The sequence below is a fragment of the Neolamprologus multifasciatus genome, chromosome 20 (genome assembly GCF_963576455.1).
Source record: "Neolamprologus multifasciatus chromosome 20, fNeoMul1.2, whole genome shotgun sequence".
Classification (NCBI taxonomy): Eukaryota; Metazoa; Chordata; class Actinopteri; order Cichliformes; family Cichlidae; genus Neolamprologus; species Neolamprologus multifasciatus.
The window spans coordinates 612501-630893 of record NC_140458.1 but is presented as its reverse complement, the minus strand read 5'-3'; the positions used below and the strand labels follow the sequence as shown (position 1 = coordinate 630893).

General features: G+C 49.1%; 1 protein-coding gene across 2 annotated transcripts in view; it reads right to left on the bottom strand.

Moving 5' to 3' along the window:
• The window catches only part of lama5 (laminin, alpha 5), a 71599-nt gene that overhangs the window by 3540 nt on the left and 49666 nt on the right, over positions 1 to 18393 (bottom strand). For both annotated transcript variants that reach the window (XM_085147393.1, XM_085147395.1), the window contains exons 39-76: positions 18220 to 18303; positions 17772 to 18002; positions 17554 to 17667; positions 17340 to 17470; positions 17055 to 17135; positions 16476 to 16690; positions 16289 to 16389; positions 15736 to 15919; positions 15232 to 15372; positions 15005 to 15156; positions 14810 to 14920; positions 14389 to 14500; positions 14130 to 14303; positions 13461 to 13657; positions 13258 to 13377; positions 12402 to 12556; positions 12201 to 12330; positions 12016 to 12118; positions 11821 to 11934; positions 11527 to 11709; positions 10547 to 10689; positions 9362 to 9541; positions 9068 to 9207; positions 8811 to 8955; positions 8466 to 8599; positions 8073 to 8232; positions 6954 to 7088; positions 6691 to 6830; positions 5622 to 5754; positions 5366 to 5509; positions 5089 to 5219; positions 4843 to 5004; positions 4586 to 4712; positions 1656 to 1810; positions 1305 to 1488; positions 872 to 1009; positions 594 to 753; positions 383 to 513 (exon numbers count right to left, since the gene is read on the bottom strand). In XM_085147393.1, the coding sequence (XP_085003519.1) occupies positions 383 to 513; positions 594 to 753; positions 872 to 1009; positions 1305 to 1488; positions 1656 to 1810; positions 4586 to 4712; positions 4843 to 5004; positions 5089 to 5219; positions 5366 to 5509; positions 5622 to 5754; positions 6691 to 6830; positions 6954 to 7088; positions 8073 to 8232; positions 8466 to 8599; positions 8811 to 8955; positions 9068 to 9207; positions 9362 to 9541; positions 10547 to 10689; positions 11527 to 11709; positions 11821 to 11934; positions 12016 to 12118; positions 12201 to 12330; positions 12402 to 12556; positions 13258 to 13377; positions 13461 to 13657; positions 14130 to 14303; positions 14389 to 14500; positions 14810 to 14920; positions 15005 to 15156; positions 15232 to 15372; positions 15736 to 15919; positions 16289 to 16389; positions 16476 to 16690; positions 17055 to 17135; positions 17340 to 17470; positions 17554 to 17667; positions 17772 to 18002; positions 18220 to 18303 (5475 nt within the window). The remainder of the gene's footprint in view (positions 1 to 382; positions 514 to 593; positions 754 to 871; positions 1010 to 1304; positions 1489 to 1655; positions 1811 to 4585; positions 4713 to 4842; positions 5005 to 5088; positions 5220 to 5365; positions 5510 to 5621; positions 5755 to 6690; positions 6831 to 6953; positions 7089 to 8072; positions 8233 to 8465; positions 8600 to 8810; positions 8956 to 9067; positions 9208 to 9361; positions 9542 to 10546; positions 10690 to 11526; positions 11710 to 11820; positions 11935 to 12015; positions 12119 to 12200; positions 12331 to 12401; positions 12557 to 13257; positions 13378 to 13460; positions 13658 to 14129; positions 14304 to 14388; positions 14501 to 14809; positions 14921 to 15004; positions 15157 to 15231; positions 15373 to 15735; positions 15920 to 16288; positions 16390 to 16475; positions 16691 to 17054; positions 17136 to 17339; positions 17471 to 17553; positions 17668 to 17771; positions 18003 to 18219; positions 18304 to 18393) is intronic.

Genomic DNA, 18393 nt, shown 5'->3' with positions numbered 1-18393 from the left:
CTCATAGGGGGTCATATGATTGTTGGGTTTTTCTCTGTATCTATTATTGTACGATCTACTGTACAATATAAAGCGCCTTGAGGCGACTGTGGTTGTGATTTGGCGCTGTGTAAATAAAACTGAACTGATTTGAGTGGGAGTGGGGAACAGTGGGGCACTGCAAACTGAGGATACCTGCAGCTCTAAGCTGATGTTCAGGTCTTATTTAGAGGTCTGGCTGTTACACGCTGACTCCATTATGTCGTCTTTTCAGAGGAAACTGAGTCATTTATTTAAGTTATGATATAAAAACATCAGAAATAAAAGTATTTGACATCACAAATTTAAAACCTGAAAAACAGCAAGTAGAGCACGTTCAGGAGAAACGCTGCCCGAGTCTCACCTTTCCTTGGATGAGAATTAAGCTCAGGTGGTGGTCAGACGATGTCCCAGCATGCAACAGCAGCCCAGAGTCCACGATGGGTCGAACTTCGAGCTGGATCTCCAGATCCCGACTCAGAGCCAAGGACTCATCTGCAGGGAGGGACAGAGGCGCCGCTCAGACATGACGCCCCAATGTGGCCGACACGTGCACAGAAACTAACGGTACGTACCGATCATGATGTGTCCTCCCCGTCCAGAAAAGTAGGCTCCGGGCTGCAGAGGGGTCGCGAAGCAGGGCACTGTCCCCTGGCTTTGAGCGGGGTCTCCTGCAGGGGCTCCGTTCAGCATCAGATCCCGGATGCACCCCACAAACCCGGAAGAACCTGGACCCTGAGGTTAAGAAAGAGCACAGAGCTTCAGTACCGAGCGTGAAGAAGAGCAGAAAGGCGCGACCTTCACTGCACAGAGGTGTCAGCCTGAGCGTGGAACCAGCAGGAGAAACGCTCACCGCCACAGAAGCAGGGACTCCTCCTGCGTATAAAGGTGCGGTGAGAAGAGTCCGGTCTCGTCCAGATATCCTGTTGGACTGAACACTGATACCGTCCACAATCAGACTCATCTTCTGCCCTTCAAGCTTTATGAACACCTGCAGGGACACGGAGCGATCAGGTTACATGATTCAGGTAAACTCAGGTGGGTCTGAGACACAAACACAGCTGGTAGCAGAAAACGTTAGCTCAACGCTAACACGCTAACCAAAACGTGGTTTTAGTGTCAGGGTTACAATTAGGTTATGGTTAGGGTTAGGCTGAGGGTTAGGCATTCATTTTTGATGGGTAAGCAGCTAGAGACAGCATTATGTCAATGAGATGTCCTCACTAAGTTATGAAAACAAGTATGTGCGTTCGTGTGCATGTGTTTATGTTTTTGTGCGTGCTCACCGTGTGCCACTGGTCGTCGTTGTACTTCCTGTAGCTGCGTAGGTTAAACTTCTTCCCAAACTGAAGCAGCAGGTGGCCGTTTGAGACTCTGAGCGTCATCGCGCCTCCTCCTCGCTGCCTGCTGGTGGCGCTCAGCACCAGCCCGTCAGATGAGTTGATCCTCAACAGCATGGAGATGTGAGGCCTGCAGACAGAGAAACACGAGCATCTGAGCTGTAGTTTGGTCCTTGAATACGAGGGGGCGGAGTCTGTTTAGCAGCTTGTGCCTGTGTAGGTTCTCAGTCATCCAGATGATGGCATGCAAGAAGCTTAGAAAGAAAGGGACTGGATTAAAGTTTCTTTCACACTCACGTGGAGCTGAACGAACTGGGCAGGATGTCGTATCTCTCGAAGCTGTGGGTGGAGCCACTGAAGTGCGTCGCTCCCCTCTCATGGTGTGACAGCTCACCCTGACACGAGTCCCTAGTATTACGACTGCGAGATCCTGACGGCTTCTTCAGCTTCCCCTAAGAGAGAAAACCTTGAATTTATCACAGTCACGTCTTATTGTTGGTGCTGTGTGTACCTTCACTTGTAGCTGTGTGTACCTTCACTTGTTGCTGCGTGTACCTTCACTTGTTGCTGTGTGTACCTTCACTTGTTGCTGTGTGTACCTTCACTTGTAGCTGTGTGTACCTTCACTTGTTGCTGTGTGTACCTTCACTTGTAGCTGTGTGTACCTTCACTTGTTGCTGTGTGTACCTTCACTTGTAGCTGTGTGTACCTTCACTTGTTGCTGTGTGTACCTTCACTTGTTGCTGTGTGTACCTTCACTTGTTGCAGTGTGTGTACCTTCACTTGTTACAGTGTGTACCTTCACTTGTAGCTGCGTGTGTACCTTCACTTGTTGCAGTGTGTACCTTCACTTGTTGCAGTGTGTACCTTCACTTGTTGCTGTGTGTACCTTCACTTGTTACAGTGTGTGTACCTTCACTTGTAGCTGTGTGTACCTTCACTTGTTGCTGTGTGTACCTTCACTTGTTGCAGTGTGTGTACCTTCACTTGTTTCTGTGTGTACCTTCACTTGTTGCAGTGTGTGTACCTTCACTTGTTGCTGTGTGTACCTTCACTTGTTGCTGTGTGTACCTTCACTTGTTACAGTGTGTGTACCTTCACTTGTAGCTGTGTGTACCTTCACTTGTAGCTGTGTGTACCTTCACTTGTTACAGTGTGTACCTTCACTTGTTGCTGTGTGTACCTTCACTTGTTGCTGTGTGTACCTTCACTTGTTGCAGTGTGTACCTTCACTTGTTGCTGCGTGTACCTTCACTTGTTGCTGCGTGTACCTTCACTTGTTACAGTGTGTACCTTCACTTGTTACAGTGTGTACCTTCACTTGTTGCTGCGTGTACCTTCACTTGTTGCTGCGTGTGTACCTTCACTTGTTACAGTGTGTACCTTCACTTGTTGCTGTGTGTACCTTCACTTGTTGCTGCGTGTACCTTCACTTGTTGCAGTGTGTACCTTCACTTGTTGCTGCGTGTGTACCTTCACTTGTTGCTGTGTGTACCTTCACTTGTTGCTGTGTGTACCTTCACTTGTTGCAGTGTGTGTACCTTCACTTGTTGCTGTGTGTACCTTCACTTGTTGCAGTGTGTGTACCTTCACTTGTAGCTGTGTGTGTACCTTCACTTGTTGCAGTGTGTACCTTCACTTGTTGCTGTGTGTACCTTCACTTGTTGCAGTGTGTGTACCTTCACTTGTTGCTGTGTGTACCTTCACTTGTTGCTGTGTGTACCTTCACTTGTTGCAGTGTGTGTACCTTCACTTGTTGCTGTGTGTGTACCTTCACTTGTTGCTGTGTGTGTACCTTCACTTGTTGCTGTGTGTACCTTCACTTGTTGCAGTGTGTGTACCTTCACTTGTTGCTGTGTGTGTACCTTCACTTGTTGCTGTGTGTACCTTCACTTGTTGCTGTGTGTACCTTCACTTGTTGCAGTGTGTGTACCTTCACTTGTTGCAGTGTGTGTACCTTCACTTGTTGCTGTGTGTACCTTCACTTGTTGCAGTGTGTACCTTCACTTGTTGCAGTGTGTGTACCTTCACTTGTTGCTGTGTGTACCTTCACTTGTTGCTGTGTGTACCTTCACTTGTTACAGCGTGTACCTTCACTTGTTGCAGTGTGTGTACCTTCACTTGTTGCTGTGTGTACCTTCACTTGTTGCTGTGTGTACCTTCACTTGTTGCAGTGTGTACCTTCACTTGTTGCAGTGTGTGTACCTTCACTTGTTGCTGTGTGTACCTTCACTTGTTGCTGTGTGTACCTTCACTTGTTGCTGTGTGTACCTTCACTTGTTGCAGTGTGTACCTTCACTTGTTGCAGTGTGTGTACCTTCACTTGTTGCTGTGTGTACCTTCACTTGTTGCTGTGTGTACCTTCACTTGTTGCAGTGTGTGTACCTTCACTTGTTACAGTGTGTGTACCTTCACTTGTTGCTGTGTGTACCTTCACTTGTTGCTGTGTGTACCTTCACTTGTTGCTGTGTGTACCTTCACTTGTTACAGCGTGTACCTTCACTTGTTGCTGCGTGTGTACCTTCACTTGTAGCTGCGTGTGTACCTTCACTTGTTACAGTGTGTACCTTCACTTGTTACAGCGTGTACCTTCACTTGTTGCTGTGTGTACCTTCACTTGTAGCTGCGTGTGTACCTTCACTTGTTGCTGTGTGTACCTTCACTTGTTGCTGTGTGTACCTTCACTTGTTGCTGTGTGTACCTTGCGCTTGTTGCAGTGTGTGTACCTTCACTTGTTGCTGTGTGTACCTTCACTTGTTGCTGTGTGTACCTTCACTTGTAGCTGCGTGTGTACCTTCACTTGTTGCTGTGTGTACCTTCACTTGTTGCTGTGTGTACCTTCACTTGTTGCTGTGTGTACCTTGCGCTTGTTACAGTGTGTGTACCTTCACTTGTTGCTGTGTGTACCTTCACTTGTTGCTGTGTGTACCTTCACTTGTAGCTGCGTGTGTACCTTCACTTGTTACAGTGTGTACCTTCACTTGTTACAGCGTGTACCTTCACTTGTTGCTGTGTGTACCTTCACTTGTAGCTGCGTGTGTACCTTCACTTGTTGCAGTGTGTGTACCTTCACTTGTTGCAGTGTGTGTACCTTCACTTGTTGCTGTGTGTACCTTCACTTGTTGCTGTGTGTACCTTCACTTGTAGCTGCGTGTGTACCTTCACTTGTTGCAGTGTGTGTACCTTCACTTGTTGCTGTGTGTACCTTCACTTGTTGCTGTGTGTACCTTGCGCTTGTTGCTGTGTTTTGGTTGAGCAGCAATGATCTGCTGAGGCTGTTTAGCAGCAGGACACTTCATAGAAACATCTACATTGTCAGTGGCTTTCAGCAGGTTCAAAACCGCCTGCGTTTTCCTGCAGATGGCAAACAAACACATTACAATCCAAGCTGAACTCACACAACAGCTTTAATCGTTTCAGTCATTTCACACAGGCTGATGAGTCAATCTATGAAGGCGGCTCATGAAAGTCATTTTTAACTAACCTGTTGATGAAAACATTAGTAATGCATCCAATCAGGTTGTTCGGGCCTTCGGGCATTCCTCCCAGGAAGGTGTTTCCCATCGTGGACAAGACAGTTTTCATTGTTGGGTTCACTGTGGTCTGAGTCGATGTCTCCAGCACGTCGTCCACGTACAGACGTATCCTGAGAAACGAGCAGAGAGGTCAAGCGACACTCGGAACGCTGCTTCCTGTGGATGCGAGGAAAATGTAACCGCTGCCATCCTACCCCTTCACATTGTTGTATATGGTGACATAATGACTGATGTCATCGTTGTACGTCTTCTGCGTTTTAATCGCCTTGTTGCCAGCTTGCACCACGATGTGGCCTTTCTGCAAAAACACCTGACAGACGTCCTCCTGTGGCCACAGCAAATCACAAGAGTTTGAAACAAGGAAGAAGTCAGCACATCATAGATCCAACAGATCAGGACAGAAGAAGAATACGGGAAACAGACAGCTGAGAGGCAACGTTCAACAGGAAGTGGTTGAGGGTTTCCTCTGACCTGGTTTTTGTGGAAGAACATGAGTCCATCGGTCTTCTCAGTTCTGAAGCCAAGGCCGGCAAAGAAGTTGTTCATGATGCTAGAAGCATCCGTCACATTAAAGTTCAGGTAACCCTGACCTGGGAAATAACCCTCACGAGCCAACTGCACATGCACACACACACACACACGCACACACACACACACACACACAACATGAAAAACCTGCATTCACTCCTTTTTGTTACACGCTGATGGGTTCAGTGTGTCCTCCTACCAGCAGGTTGTCATGGCAGCCAAAGCTGACCCCATAGGTCTCCACCTTCTTCAGGCTGATATACTGTGTTCTTTCCTTCAAGTTCCTGATACAGGCCTTCACAGAGCCTGTCTTAGGAAACTTGTCCTTTAACCTGAGGGGAGACAAACACGATGAACTCAGTGTCAGTGACCCAGAGCACATCCCTGATAATAACTTTGAATTTTAATCCAATTAGAAACTAGAAGTTCACAACATGTTAAATCACGTTAGAAAACACTTCCTACAGGTTTGTGTCCACTAGTTAAAATACTACTTTTACCAGCTAGCTGCTAACCTAAATCTGCTGTCTGATGCTGACCGAGTAACTATCAGCATCTTTAAGCTTAAAATCTCTGTAGCTGCCTGGACAGTACTCAGTGAGACCAGCAAACCCAGAAGACTTCAAATTAAATCAAAAGAAAAGTCCCAAGACATTACAAAGGGCAGTAATAATAGGACTCGTGCAAATCTGGAAAATGAGCTAAACAAAGGCACAGTTTGAAAGTTCACAGGCCTCCTGTCGACATAAACATGCATTAAAACATATGAGGCAGCCCCAAAGCACAAGACTTAGTGGCGAGGTAACGAGATGAATTATTAGAGCTACTCTCAGCTGCTTCCTCGGAACAAGGCTCGCCGCAGCAGGTAGCTGCTTGTTGGGTTTACTGTCAAATGGGACAGCGAATGTTCAATAGAGTAAATAAGTGGAATAAGTAAGTGTCTCACACATCCTTTTTCATGTTTAATTAAAATTAATAATTTATTGTTTTCCATTTGTTTTAATTCAAAAGCCTTTATTACATTTTTCATATTGTATATTTAATTTATAACGTTAAAAAAGAAGAGTTAGGTTTGCCCATCCTCCGCTCCAATCTCCAATCATTGACATGACAACAATTCTAGGGGGCAACATACAAATGTCAGTAGGGCCTGTGCCACCCCAGATGCCCCCTTTAGCCCTGCCCCTGTGCCTCTTTTCCACTCATGCAGTTCCAGACTCGCTAACGTTAGCTTAGAAATGGAGCAATAAGAAACTTAGTGCACGTACAGCTCAGGCATCTTGTCCTTTGGCACTCCACCCAGGTAACAGCTGTTGTCAAATTGAGGCATGCCTTTTATGGTAGTCTTGATGGTTTCTTTTTGGTTGTTCCTCACCATAAGTAGTTCACGCCAGACGATGAGATCCAGCTATATGGGAAAAAATGCAGCACATCACAAACAAGTACACAATACTGACCACTAAAAGGAGCAATCAGAGTGATCGGCATGCTTTCAAAGTAGGAACATGAAAAACCACGCAGAGGGACTCACACTGTTGGACTCGCCGTTGCTCATCTGCAAGAGTTCAGGCGGAGCCACGGGCTCGACGTCCACCAGAGAACCGTTAATATTATAGAAGAGCCTGACCTGGCCACGAAGCACCGCCACACACACAAACTGATTTTTCTGCACAGCAGACAGAAAAGAAATCCAGTTACACAGGAAAATATACAGATATGTGTGTAATAAGTACAGTGGGAACCAGAGCCGGACATTTGATGGCCATGACCCCGGTCCAGGAGGTCGACCCTTCCACTAACGGGAAGGTTGGCTGCTATGGTGCAGCTATCAGAGCCTGAATGTTAAAGTGCTGCTGCGCATGAGGCTTGTTCAGAGCTCATGAAGTACAAATACTTCTTTACTGTATTTGAGTAAAGAAGTTGAGTCAGTGTATTTTTATACACAAGTATCTGTACTTCAGTAGAAGGACAGGACATCTGCACTTCTGCAGCTCGGGCCTGTTGTATAAAGCGCTCTGAGTGCTTGAGTAGAAAAGTTCATTCTTCCAGTTACCCTGTGTAAAAAGTAACTCAAGCTTCTTCTGACGGCTCCGTATTTGCACGAGTGTCACCACGACAGAGAATAACAGAAGTGATGATGACCAGGGAAGAAGTGCAAAACCTGCAAATGTGAATCCAATATGTCAGGTTATTAGAAGATAACGTAGAACACGAGTGTGGAAATGAGGCAGCTTTGTGTGCTGCACGCACCGACTGGACTCCGCCCATGTGGGCGTAGTAAGGTCACCTGATTACTCTGTGAACTCTCTTCATGCTGTGCATGTGATCTGTTTGTTTGGTGTATGTAAATATGTACTGTTCTCTTTAGTTCTTACAGGAGGAACACTGTCATGTCATTGTAGGTGCAATGACGATAAACCCAGTCTATTCTATTCTATTCTATTCTATTCTATTCTATTCTATTCTATTCTATTCTATTCTAAGGCCTTCAGCATTTTTGCTATGAGCTGTCAGGGATTGTGTGTAAAGAGCACCCACTGCTGTGAATAAGGAAGTGCAACTAGCATCTTCTTTCATTATAATAGGGGCGGGGCTTACAAGGACAGGTGAGCAGCCCTCTGAGGGTCTGTGAGCGTATAAGCAGCGTTACCTCGTTCTGCATCATCAGCAGGATCCCGTTCTGCGACAGCAGCTTGATTTCCTGTTGCACGACGTAACCTCTATCTGACTGAGAAAAATTAAACTTTGCATAGCCGGTGCCATCAAAGTAGGCTCCATCACTGACCCAGGGCTCAGAGGTGGCTCTCATCCTGTTTGTTAAACACACACACACATATTTAAGAGACAAAGTTACGAGTTGAAACACACCAGAGTATCTCAGGAAATAAGAAAATGATGAAAACTTCATCATTTAATAAGTGATGAACGTTCCTCCACTCGTCTGTGAGCGTCACTGTTCAGCTATAAGCTTAAATTCAACAGAAAGAACACAAACGTTTGCATTTACACAATGACACTGAAATGAGATGCACAGCAGACAGACCTGGCACACGGTATGTCCACTGTGGTGTTGAGATTGAAGACGTCCACAAAGTTGTAGAGACTGATCACCTCCTCGTTCAGATAGTCCAGCTCAATGCAGCCCTTAAAGTTGGGCAGTGCGAGCACTTCAGGTGGCTAAAGACAAAAAGAGAAAGTGGAAACTCTTCATTATTCCTGTGGTCGAGGCACTAATGTGTAAACATCAACGAGCCTGCGTACCATCACAGGCGTTCTCAGTTATTCTCACTCTGGCTCCACCTGCTCAGTTTTACTGTACTGACTAAAATAAGCGTAACACGGGGAAACGCTCTGTAACTGGGGGGTTTACAGCTCTTCCAGTACGTACTGTGAAAGTATCCGGATATCCTCCCACATAGAAGACGGTGTCATTGGCCGAGAGTTTGAGGAGCCCGTGATCTCCTTCAGCCTTGTTAGAGTGTTTGGTGGTTGTGGTGTCCATAGATACGGACATCAGACCGTGCTGCAGGATCCTACGCGCACCAACACGGGGAGCAGATCAGTGCTACAACTCCTGCACACAGCTAGCATAAACATTCATGTTTAATCGAATGACACCGTGTTGTGTTACATCGTGCGCTTCACCTCTCCAGCAAGACGGTGCTGAATCTTCCTTTGGACTGGATGTCGTTTGTCATCATCACATCTGCAGTTTCTCCTCCAACGTTGAAGTACCAGTGCAGCTGTTTCCCCACCAACGCCATGCCCAGGAACTCCTGACTCGGCTGCAAACCCCAAACACAGATTTAAAATACACGACACCTCCGATGTTCACATGAGTCTAAATGACCAAGTTAAGTCCTAAATTTATCCCAGTTAATAAAGACACACCCCGACGAGGACTGACAGACGAGCGACATGACGTCCAATCACACTTACGTTCTTGTTGCCGAGGTAAAACACAAACTGACTGTTGGAAGCATCCTGTCGCCGCGTCCGCACTGCGTCCGGCAGCTTGATGTGGAGCTTCATGGAGGTGTAAGCAGCCAGGTCAGCCAGGTTAGGCGGCGTACGCACCTGAACGCCTGATTTCCCATTAAACTTCATGGACACGCTCACCTGGATGGGGAAGGAGGAAAAGAACTCGTAATGGACGTCAGGAGGCTCAGACAGGTCCGCTCCCCTCTCAGTATAAATGGAATCCGTCTCCACCTTCAGGTTTCTGGGAACCCACATCTCCACTGATCTCACCTGGACCCACAACACCATCGCCCTGGTAACGAAGGTCGAGCAGCGGCTGCACTTCCTCCGTGTCCTGCTGCTGGCCCTCTCCCACTCCTCAGTCTCCCACACCTCCAGACTCACTGACAGCTTCCTCCCCCACAGCCAATCAGACTGTTAACAAACACTGGCCCCGCCCCCACACCCCACCCCTACACACCGACCTCACCAATCTGAGCCATGGTCTGAGTAACCCTTATCCCTCAGCCCACTCACACTCGGTCCTTTCCACTGCCTCCGATCACTTTGCAAGTATTTTGTTCTCCAATATGTCTGCGTATGATTTTGTGTATATTTCTCTGTGTCTATGATTTATATTTTATTAGGACCCACAATTTAGCTGTACATGTACAATGACAATAAAAGACTATTAGAATGACATAATTTCCTTAGGTATTAATAAAGTAATCTGATTGTGATAAGAACCTCTGATGGAAACACCTAGCACTGACCTCCAGGACTGAAAAATCAAATCAAAACCTGCAGTTCCTCTGACATCCAGCAGAGGCAGCAGTGAGTCAGTCCCATGTTAAAATTTTACATTTGAAATAAACATGTTTACAGCCTCATACACAAACTGTTTGGCCTCTATAGACAGGTGGGTGCTGACACAGGTGGCTGTAGCTGCTAGCTGTCGGCTAGGCTAAACTGGACCTCTGGACCGTGTTTGTGCCGTTGGAGTCTTTCGGAGCATGTTTAATGACATCATGTGACCAATAACACGGCTGCTGTGAGGTCACTGCACTAACACAGCGCCCAACTCAGCACTATGAGCTAGCTAGCAATAGCATCCAAATATGGCCACATTTTTGGTCCATCTTTTTATACAGTCTGTGGGTGTACCTTGTTGGCAGCATTGCGCGCCTGCTCTATGAGCTGTCGGATGCGGTTGATGTTCTCGGAGATGTTTGGCATCTGAACAGAGTAATTCTGCAGGTCGCCCAGCCTCTTCAAGAGTTCAGGAATAGCTTCACCCAGCCTGTGCACTGCAGACAGACAGACAGAAGTTTACAGCTCATGTCTCACCGGCGCCCCCTACAGTGAGTGTTCAGGTAACATCCAGGCCTTTTTACCTGGTTGGAACACCTTTCAAAGGCAAACAAAATTAATGTCTGACACTCTTACAATCTGAGATGTGCAGCTCAAACAGAACCCCAGCCTAACCTGATGAATGATTAGAGTCGAGTTTCATTTCTGGTTCCTGAATATTAGCTGTCTGTCATTAGTCGCAGTTTTCAGTTTGACATGCTTTTATTTTGGTGGAGCTCATAAATAACCCCCAAACAGTTGTGGCAGGTGGCACCTTTGAACTGTTCCTGTAATTTGGTGTTATATACATCAAATCAAATTAAATAATTCATCATTTCTTTCAAACTGCTCATTTCTCCCTAAAGTCCTGAAATTCAAAGACATTCAGGTGAGTCGTGCTCTGGACAGTTCAGACGTTTGTGGAATTCGTCCGTCTTATTATTTTATATAATGTTAGTTCTTCGTTTGATTGTTTGAGTACGTTGGGTCTTCGTTGGTTCAGTCTTGAATTTTTCTTAGCTTTTCATATGCTCAAACATTATCTCTGTGTTTGGTTGCTTCCTGTTTTATTTTGAAAGACTCATGCTTTGTATTTGGATCTACTTCCTTTTGCCATTTGTATTTACTGTCTCTGGCTCGCTCCAGCTGTTTGGAATCTCTGTGATCAGTCGGATTTTGGATTGATTGTTTGGATTTAATCTCACTTTGACCTCAGTTTCTGCGTCTGCCTGTGCTCGGGTCTGAAATCTTTCGATCATCCCCACAGCGCATGGCAGCGAGCATTTATCACTCACCGGTGTTGTTGGCGTCCATCAGGGCGGTGTTGATGTCCTCGCTCGTGGCGTTGGCGTCTCCGTAAGTGCGCTGCCATTCGTCCAGCTTCTCTTTGATAGGACGCAGGGTGTCGTTGATGCCGGTGGCCGTCCTGTTTGCCTTAGCCGCTGTTTGCTTGGCTTCGTTGATCTGTGCACTGATGTCTGAGCAGCACAGAAGAAGAAGACGACAGGAAGCCGTGAGCGGTGAGGAGTCACGTGGGAAACCTTAAATACCCAAATCGTGTAAGCGCAACATGTTTTAAACGGTCGTACTTTTGGTGGCGTTGAGGTTGCTCCGGAGCGCCTCCAGGTCCTCGGTCAGTTGAACCTGTTTGGTGTTGGCGTCCTGGAGCCGGCGCTGAGCATCTTCCAGTCGCGGCCTCAGAGCTGCAGCAGAAAAACGAAGGTGATGCAAACGGAAGATGAAAGGGTTCCTTTATGAATCTCTGCAATCCAAACTGGGCTTACTGGTGTTCAGGTCATCATTCAGCTGCTCCACTTCATCCTTCAGATCCATGCTGTGGTTCTTCAGTGACTCCGCCTTCTGACCGAGGTTCTGGCCCTTCACGCTCTGAAAACAAGACCAACACACTTTCAGTTTTGGTTTTTAAAGTCACCTCAAAGGACAAACTTGTGATTTTGGGTGTTTTTACCTCTAATGTGCTGTTGGCAGCCTCGCTGGCCATCTTGGCGGCCTCCTCGGCCTCCTCGATGCTGACGACGATCTTGTTGTACGCCTGCGTTACGTCTATGAATCCGTCCTTCTTTGTTTCTGCGATCAAACTGCAGACAGACGCACACAGCTCGTCGTGTTTGGTTTCATGAAGCACAAGAACTAAACGTCGTACACCTACCTGGACAGGTTCTTGGCCAGGGTGCCGAGCAGCTCAGCGTGCTTCTCCGCCTTCTCCACCAGCGGGATTTTAGAGTTAGTCTGAGACAAATTCTGAACCTTTTGGGCCAGCAGCATCCGGGCACCATCCAACTGAGCTGCCAGGTGCTCGTACTCCTGAGGGAGAGAAAGAGCTGAAGGGAACGTAGCCTGGTCAAGGGGAGGTAAAGACCTAAAGAAGAAAGTTTTTGTTTTTGATCTTCAACAAGAACTCTGATTCTGAGCCTGCCAGAACAACGAAACAGTCCGAGCTCCAGCCTCGGATCTGTGAGCTGTAACCAGCCATGGTTCACCATTAGCAGGTGTTAGCACTGTTAGCAGGTGTTAGCACTGTTAGCAGGTGTTAGCACTGTTAACAGATGTTAGCACTGTTAGCACTGTTAACAGATGTTAGCACTGTTAGCACTGTTAGCAGGTGTTAGCACTGTTAGCAGGTGTTAGCACTGTTAGCAGATGTTAGCACTGTTAGCAGGTGTTAGCACTGTTAGCAGGTGTTAGCAGGTGTTAGCACTGTTAGCAGGTGTTAGCACTGTTAGCAGGTTTTAGCACTGTTAGCAGATGTTAGCACTGTTAGCAGGTGTTAGCACTGTTAGCAGGTGTTAGCAGGTGTTAGCACTGTTAGCAGGTGTTAGCACTGTTAGCAGGTGTTAGCACTGTTAGCAGGTGTTAGCACTGTTAGCACTGTTAGCAGTTAGGACGTAGATTCCGGCAGACTGAGAACACTGAGGGCTGAATCACGGCTGTGCTGAAGATGAAGCGGCCCCTGTAAATCTGTGACACATGCACACACAGACAAGTTTAATGTGTGACATTCAAACCTCTTTGGAGTTCTGCACCATGGACCACACGTCGTTGTTAACTTGATGAAGGTGATCTGCAGACACGTTCAGCTGTTTTCTCACCTCGGTCGACTTCATCTGCAGGTCCACCACCCTCCTCTGACAGACAGACAGACAGACAGCGGTTAGTCATCACTTGGTGTTCTCCACGTTCTCCATGTTCCTTCCTCTGCTGCTCTTACGTTGTGGTCGTCCAGGCTTTTCTCGTTGGCGTTGTTGATCTCGGCAGCTCTCGCCGTGTTGTTCACGGCCTCATTCAGGGCGTCTCGGAGGTCCATCGTGTCAGCGTGGAGGCGGGAGAGACGGTCACTGATGGATCGAGTTAGGTTGTCGTTTTCCTCCTGACGGTCCACCAGCTGCCTGCTGACCCGATCCAACACTACGAGAACACGAGACACAGACGGGCGTCCTGTCAGCTCAAACACAAACCTGCTCATTAGCCTTTAAACGCTGAAGTGACATCAGCAGCGAGTCAGAGACATTTAATAAAACCATCAAACATCCAGATGTTACAGCAGATACTTCATCCCTCGTTCTCGGACAGGTGTGAGCTGGTTCACAGGTCCGACGAGCTGCTGGAAGTTTAACTCGTCGTCTGTGACCCTGATCTGATGTTCATCTCTTCTCAGAGCACGTCGGGTTCCTCCTGACACTGTCGAGTGTTTCATCCCGTTCTGCGAGTTCTGCTTCATCAGAGTTTGGGTCAGCTCGGTCTCTTCCTGTGTTAATGTCCTGGTTCTGTATCAGTTCTCTTGTTTATTTCCTGTTTTACTTTGAAGGTCATCTCTCTCGTCAGATCGTGGGTTAGACTGAGCGTGCTCATCACGGCTCATTAAAATGAATAAACTTACGTTTCTCAGCCTCTGCCTTCTCTTTGTCGGCCATCTTCTTCTGACCCGTGCAGCTCCTGTGCCTCATCTCCCTCAGCATGGCCTGCACCTCCCTCATCTTCCTCTCCCTCTCCTCGCCATCCTCCTCTGCCTCCGTCTCGTTTAGCGAAGAACTGTTCGACCTCAGCAGAAGTTCTGCGGACACACAAGCATATGGGTCCAAGCATCGCTCTGCCTCCGGTCAGGTCTTCAGATTTGAAACTCGGTTCTCGCGCCGTACCGTTTATATTGGCGCTCATGTTCCTGAGGAGGGACAACACATCCTCGGCCCGCCGGTACGTTCTGTTTGTGCCACTGTGCAGCTCGCCGACCCGGCTGGTCATCGCCGACGTCTGGAAAAAAAGACAGCTCTCAGATTTTATGTGTGTTAATGACGCACGTGTGATACAAACCTGTGTGTTCTTCTTCCTGCTGCCTGTAAAACGTCGACGGACAGTTTGAACAAACGGAAACCGAATCGTCGCCGTGAGTCTGGGATGTTAGCGTTAGCCTACGGCCCGGTGACAGGTCTGCATCATGAAGTCAGGTTTTTCCGATCACCCGTGAATGCACCACCGGAGACACAACAGACCCCGCCCTCCTCGCTGCCCTGGCTCAGGATTAAGTGTGTGTGTGTGTGTGTGTGTGTGTGCGCTCCTCACTTTGTTCTGCAGCTCCTCGATGTCCTCACTGATGGTGCCGATTTCCGCCTCCAGCATGTCGGTGCGACTCAGGCTGTCTTGCAGTGTGTTGTTGTAGTCCTCAATGGCCCGCTGAATCATGGGAAAGTGAGTTTGATTAGTGCCCCCGCAGCACGGTGCTCGCAGTCTCAGGTGTGTGCTTGTGCGTGAACTCACAGTGGCGTCCTCCATGGACTTGTCGAGGCTCTGCAGCTGAGCCCGGGCCACGGAGCTGGCGTTCAGGCTCCTCAGCCGAGCCGACGCCGACAGGAAGTCGTTGTCGAGCTTCTCCAGATCCTCCAGCAGCACGACGACGCAGCTGTCGCACACTGAGAGAAAAACACACGCTGAGCTTCACCTGATTGCAAACGCTGCAAAAAAGCCTCTGAGTGTGTGAGACTCACGCTCGCAGTGGACGCCGTGCCGGTCCTCCGTCGGGACGCTGTACCTCTGCAAACAGCCGTCACACTGTCGGCCCGTCATCCCGTCGGGACAGCGACACTCTCCTGTGCGCGGGTCGCAGTGTCCTCCTCTGCAGTCGCACTCTGCAGGTGAGGGAGGGGCTTCAGGTTAAACACACCAACATGCAGCGCAGTGACCGATCAGCCCGCTGCAGCTGCCTCACACTGACCTCTCTGTGCCGTCAGAGCCTTTAATGACATCATCTGACCAATAACATGGCGGCTGTGGGCGGTGTTAGCAGGTATCTGTGTGTCACGCAGTAGATGTTCCTGCGCTAATCTACCTGAGCTTTCTGACAGTCACGTGCACAGGGAGGCTTCAGAGAGCAGCGCGGGGTCAGTTTACGCACAACAGGCAGGCGGGGATCGGACCGCCAACCTTCCCGCCAACCTTCCCGCCAACCTTCCCGCCAACCCCTCTTTTGTGTGATGTTTGTGTTTCCTCACTCTTGCAGCCGTTGGGTCCGTAGTCCCAGAATCCAGGAGCGCACTGCCGGCAGCTCGAGTCGCTCACTCCAGGCCTGCAGGCGCACCGACCGCTCTGAGGGTCACATGGCTGGACGAGCGCCGCAGCGGCGTCACAGTCGCACTTACGGCAGCCGGAGCACGAGTCGAAGCCAAACGAGCCATCCTGAGAGGAGGAGTAACAATAATCTGAATGACACACGTGTTCTGAAACTGAGCAAACACATCACCAACCGCAGGACTGACCTCTGACCTCGTTACATCATGAATCACCTGACCCAGCACGCCGTCTCTTACACGGCTCGTTTTTTGTGACTCATTTAGAAAAATGTATGTTTTTAAAAGTATTCACAGACCTCTCTCTGTCATCACTCTGTGACAGCGGCGTTTCTGAGTGCGAGCTACATTCATAGGTTCTAAAGATGGCGCCGCCGCGTGGATCACTGTCCACTCCTCGTGCGGCTCTAGACCACTTCCATCATGGCGGCCGTGTTTAAATGACAGATGTTGTGGTGACCTCAGAGAGCGCTCTCACCTCGCAGCGATCGCAGAGCGGCCCGGTGACTCCGGGCTTGCAGCGGCACCGTCCGCCGCGCGGGTCACATGACTCGGTTCCACACGGCGAGCAGTCACACTCTGCATTAGAAAGCACACACACGCTGAATCCACCTGCAGCCTGCACTGCCAAACCTGATCACGTGACCGCAGGACGCCGAACTCACGGGTGCAGTTTTTGGCGTTAATGGCGTCGCCGTAGTAACCGGGGGCACAGCTCTCGCAGCGCGGCCCGGCCGTGTTGTGCATGCAGCTGAGGCAGTGTCCCGTCAGCGGGTGGCAGTCGGTGAACAGCATGTTGGGGTCCGAGTTCCCGCTGCAATCGCACGTCTGACACCGGCTGCCCAGAACCACCGGGTTGCCATAGAAACCTGGGGCACACCTGTGAGAGGCAGGTGAAGCATTTCTAACTGAAATACCTGATGATTATGATGGATACACAGCGTGTGGCGTTTTCCTTCCTACCAGCACATCATTCGTTTGTATTTAACTTTATTATTCAAACAAGATTTTTTATTTATTAATGTCTGAGAACGTTTCAGGTTCAGATCTCAGCACCATCACTTCATCCTCTGTCTGAAACAGGCTGTTTAAGCTCCTCCCCCTGCAGACCAACATTTTTTCTGATTGGCCCTCTTACATGGGCGGAGCTCCTGAACCCTGAGTCTATGGAGACGAGGTCGCCCGCTGACCTCACTGTGAGGAGCATGTTTACGGACGTCTGGAGCGCGGCTGCACTCGTTTACCTTTCGCAGTTCGGTCCGGCGTAGCCGGGCATACAGCGACACTGCATGCTGTCACCTCTCTGCACGCAGCCCTCCGCAAAACTACAGACAGACAGGAAGAAGAGTGAAAAACTACAAATCAGGACAGCATCAAAGCATGTGAGAGACTCTTAGTTTGAAAAACAGGAAATGATGACTAAACACTAAATGTGGCTGAATCATTGACCCTTAAATTCATGCTAAATTCCCAGTATTCCCAACAAACATGCAGGAATCGGCTGAGGCGTAGGGAGTGGAGGTACTGACTTGTTGGATGGAGCTCTCAGCGGGCAGGGGCAGCTGGAGCACGTCACGGCCTGACCATCCACGCTGTTGTTACCTAGGAACCCCCCCTGGCACGTCTCACAGTGGTCGCCGGCCGTGTTGTGCCGGCAGTTCTGACGGAGACAAGAATGGTTAGAGATCCGTGACATCAGAGCGAGAGGACGTCAGGAGGCAGCGTGCAGTCCGAGCTCCTCACCACACAGATCCCAGATCCGTCCAAACACTGGTCCGAGTGTCCGTTACAGCTACAGGGAACGCACTTCCCCAGGAACAGGCCGATGGTGTCTCTGTAGTACCCCGGAGCACATTTCTGCACACACACATCACGACCTTTAACCTTTAACCACCATCACCACCTCCTGTCTGCGAGTCACCAAACACCCCAACAAACCCAGATCCAAACCCGTCCCTCACCTGGCACGAGTCTCCCAGGTAGTTGGCGGGACACAAGCAGATTTCCACATTGTTGGCGTGGCGTCCAACAGGCAGGTTCTCTGCACCCTCTAGCACGGCGCCACGCAGCGACACGGACTGGGCTGACTGGGAGTGCAGGGCTCGGATCTGCAGAGACTCCAGCCCGACCAGAACCATCATCAGCTCCTCTCGGGACACCGGGTTACCGGTCCGAAAGTGACGGAAACTTCCCTGTAAGCACAGGAAGGACACGAAGAAAACATCGTCATCGGCTCCGCTGCGAGGTCACGTTCTGACATCAGCTGAGTGACAGGTACAGGTGGACCACCTGACCAGAGCTTACGCTGCACACGTGTTTACAGGGAATCTGTAAAACGCTTTCTGAGGCCTCTCACGGGGTCAGGAGTCAACTTTCTAATATTACAGAAGAACGTGCAGGTGACGTTACCTCAACGATGTGGACGATGCCCAGGTGAGGCTCCTCAGGGGACGAGTATTCTCTCTCCATGAACACCAGGGTCATCTGGTTACCCTGGATGACAGAAACAGGAAGTAAAGCTGTCAGCATGCTAACACACAGCTAACGCTACATATGAGAGGGCACAGGTGTGTGTGTCTGTGT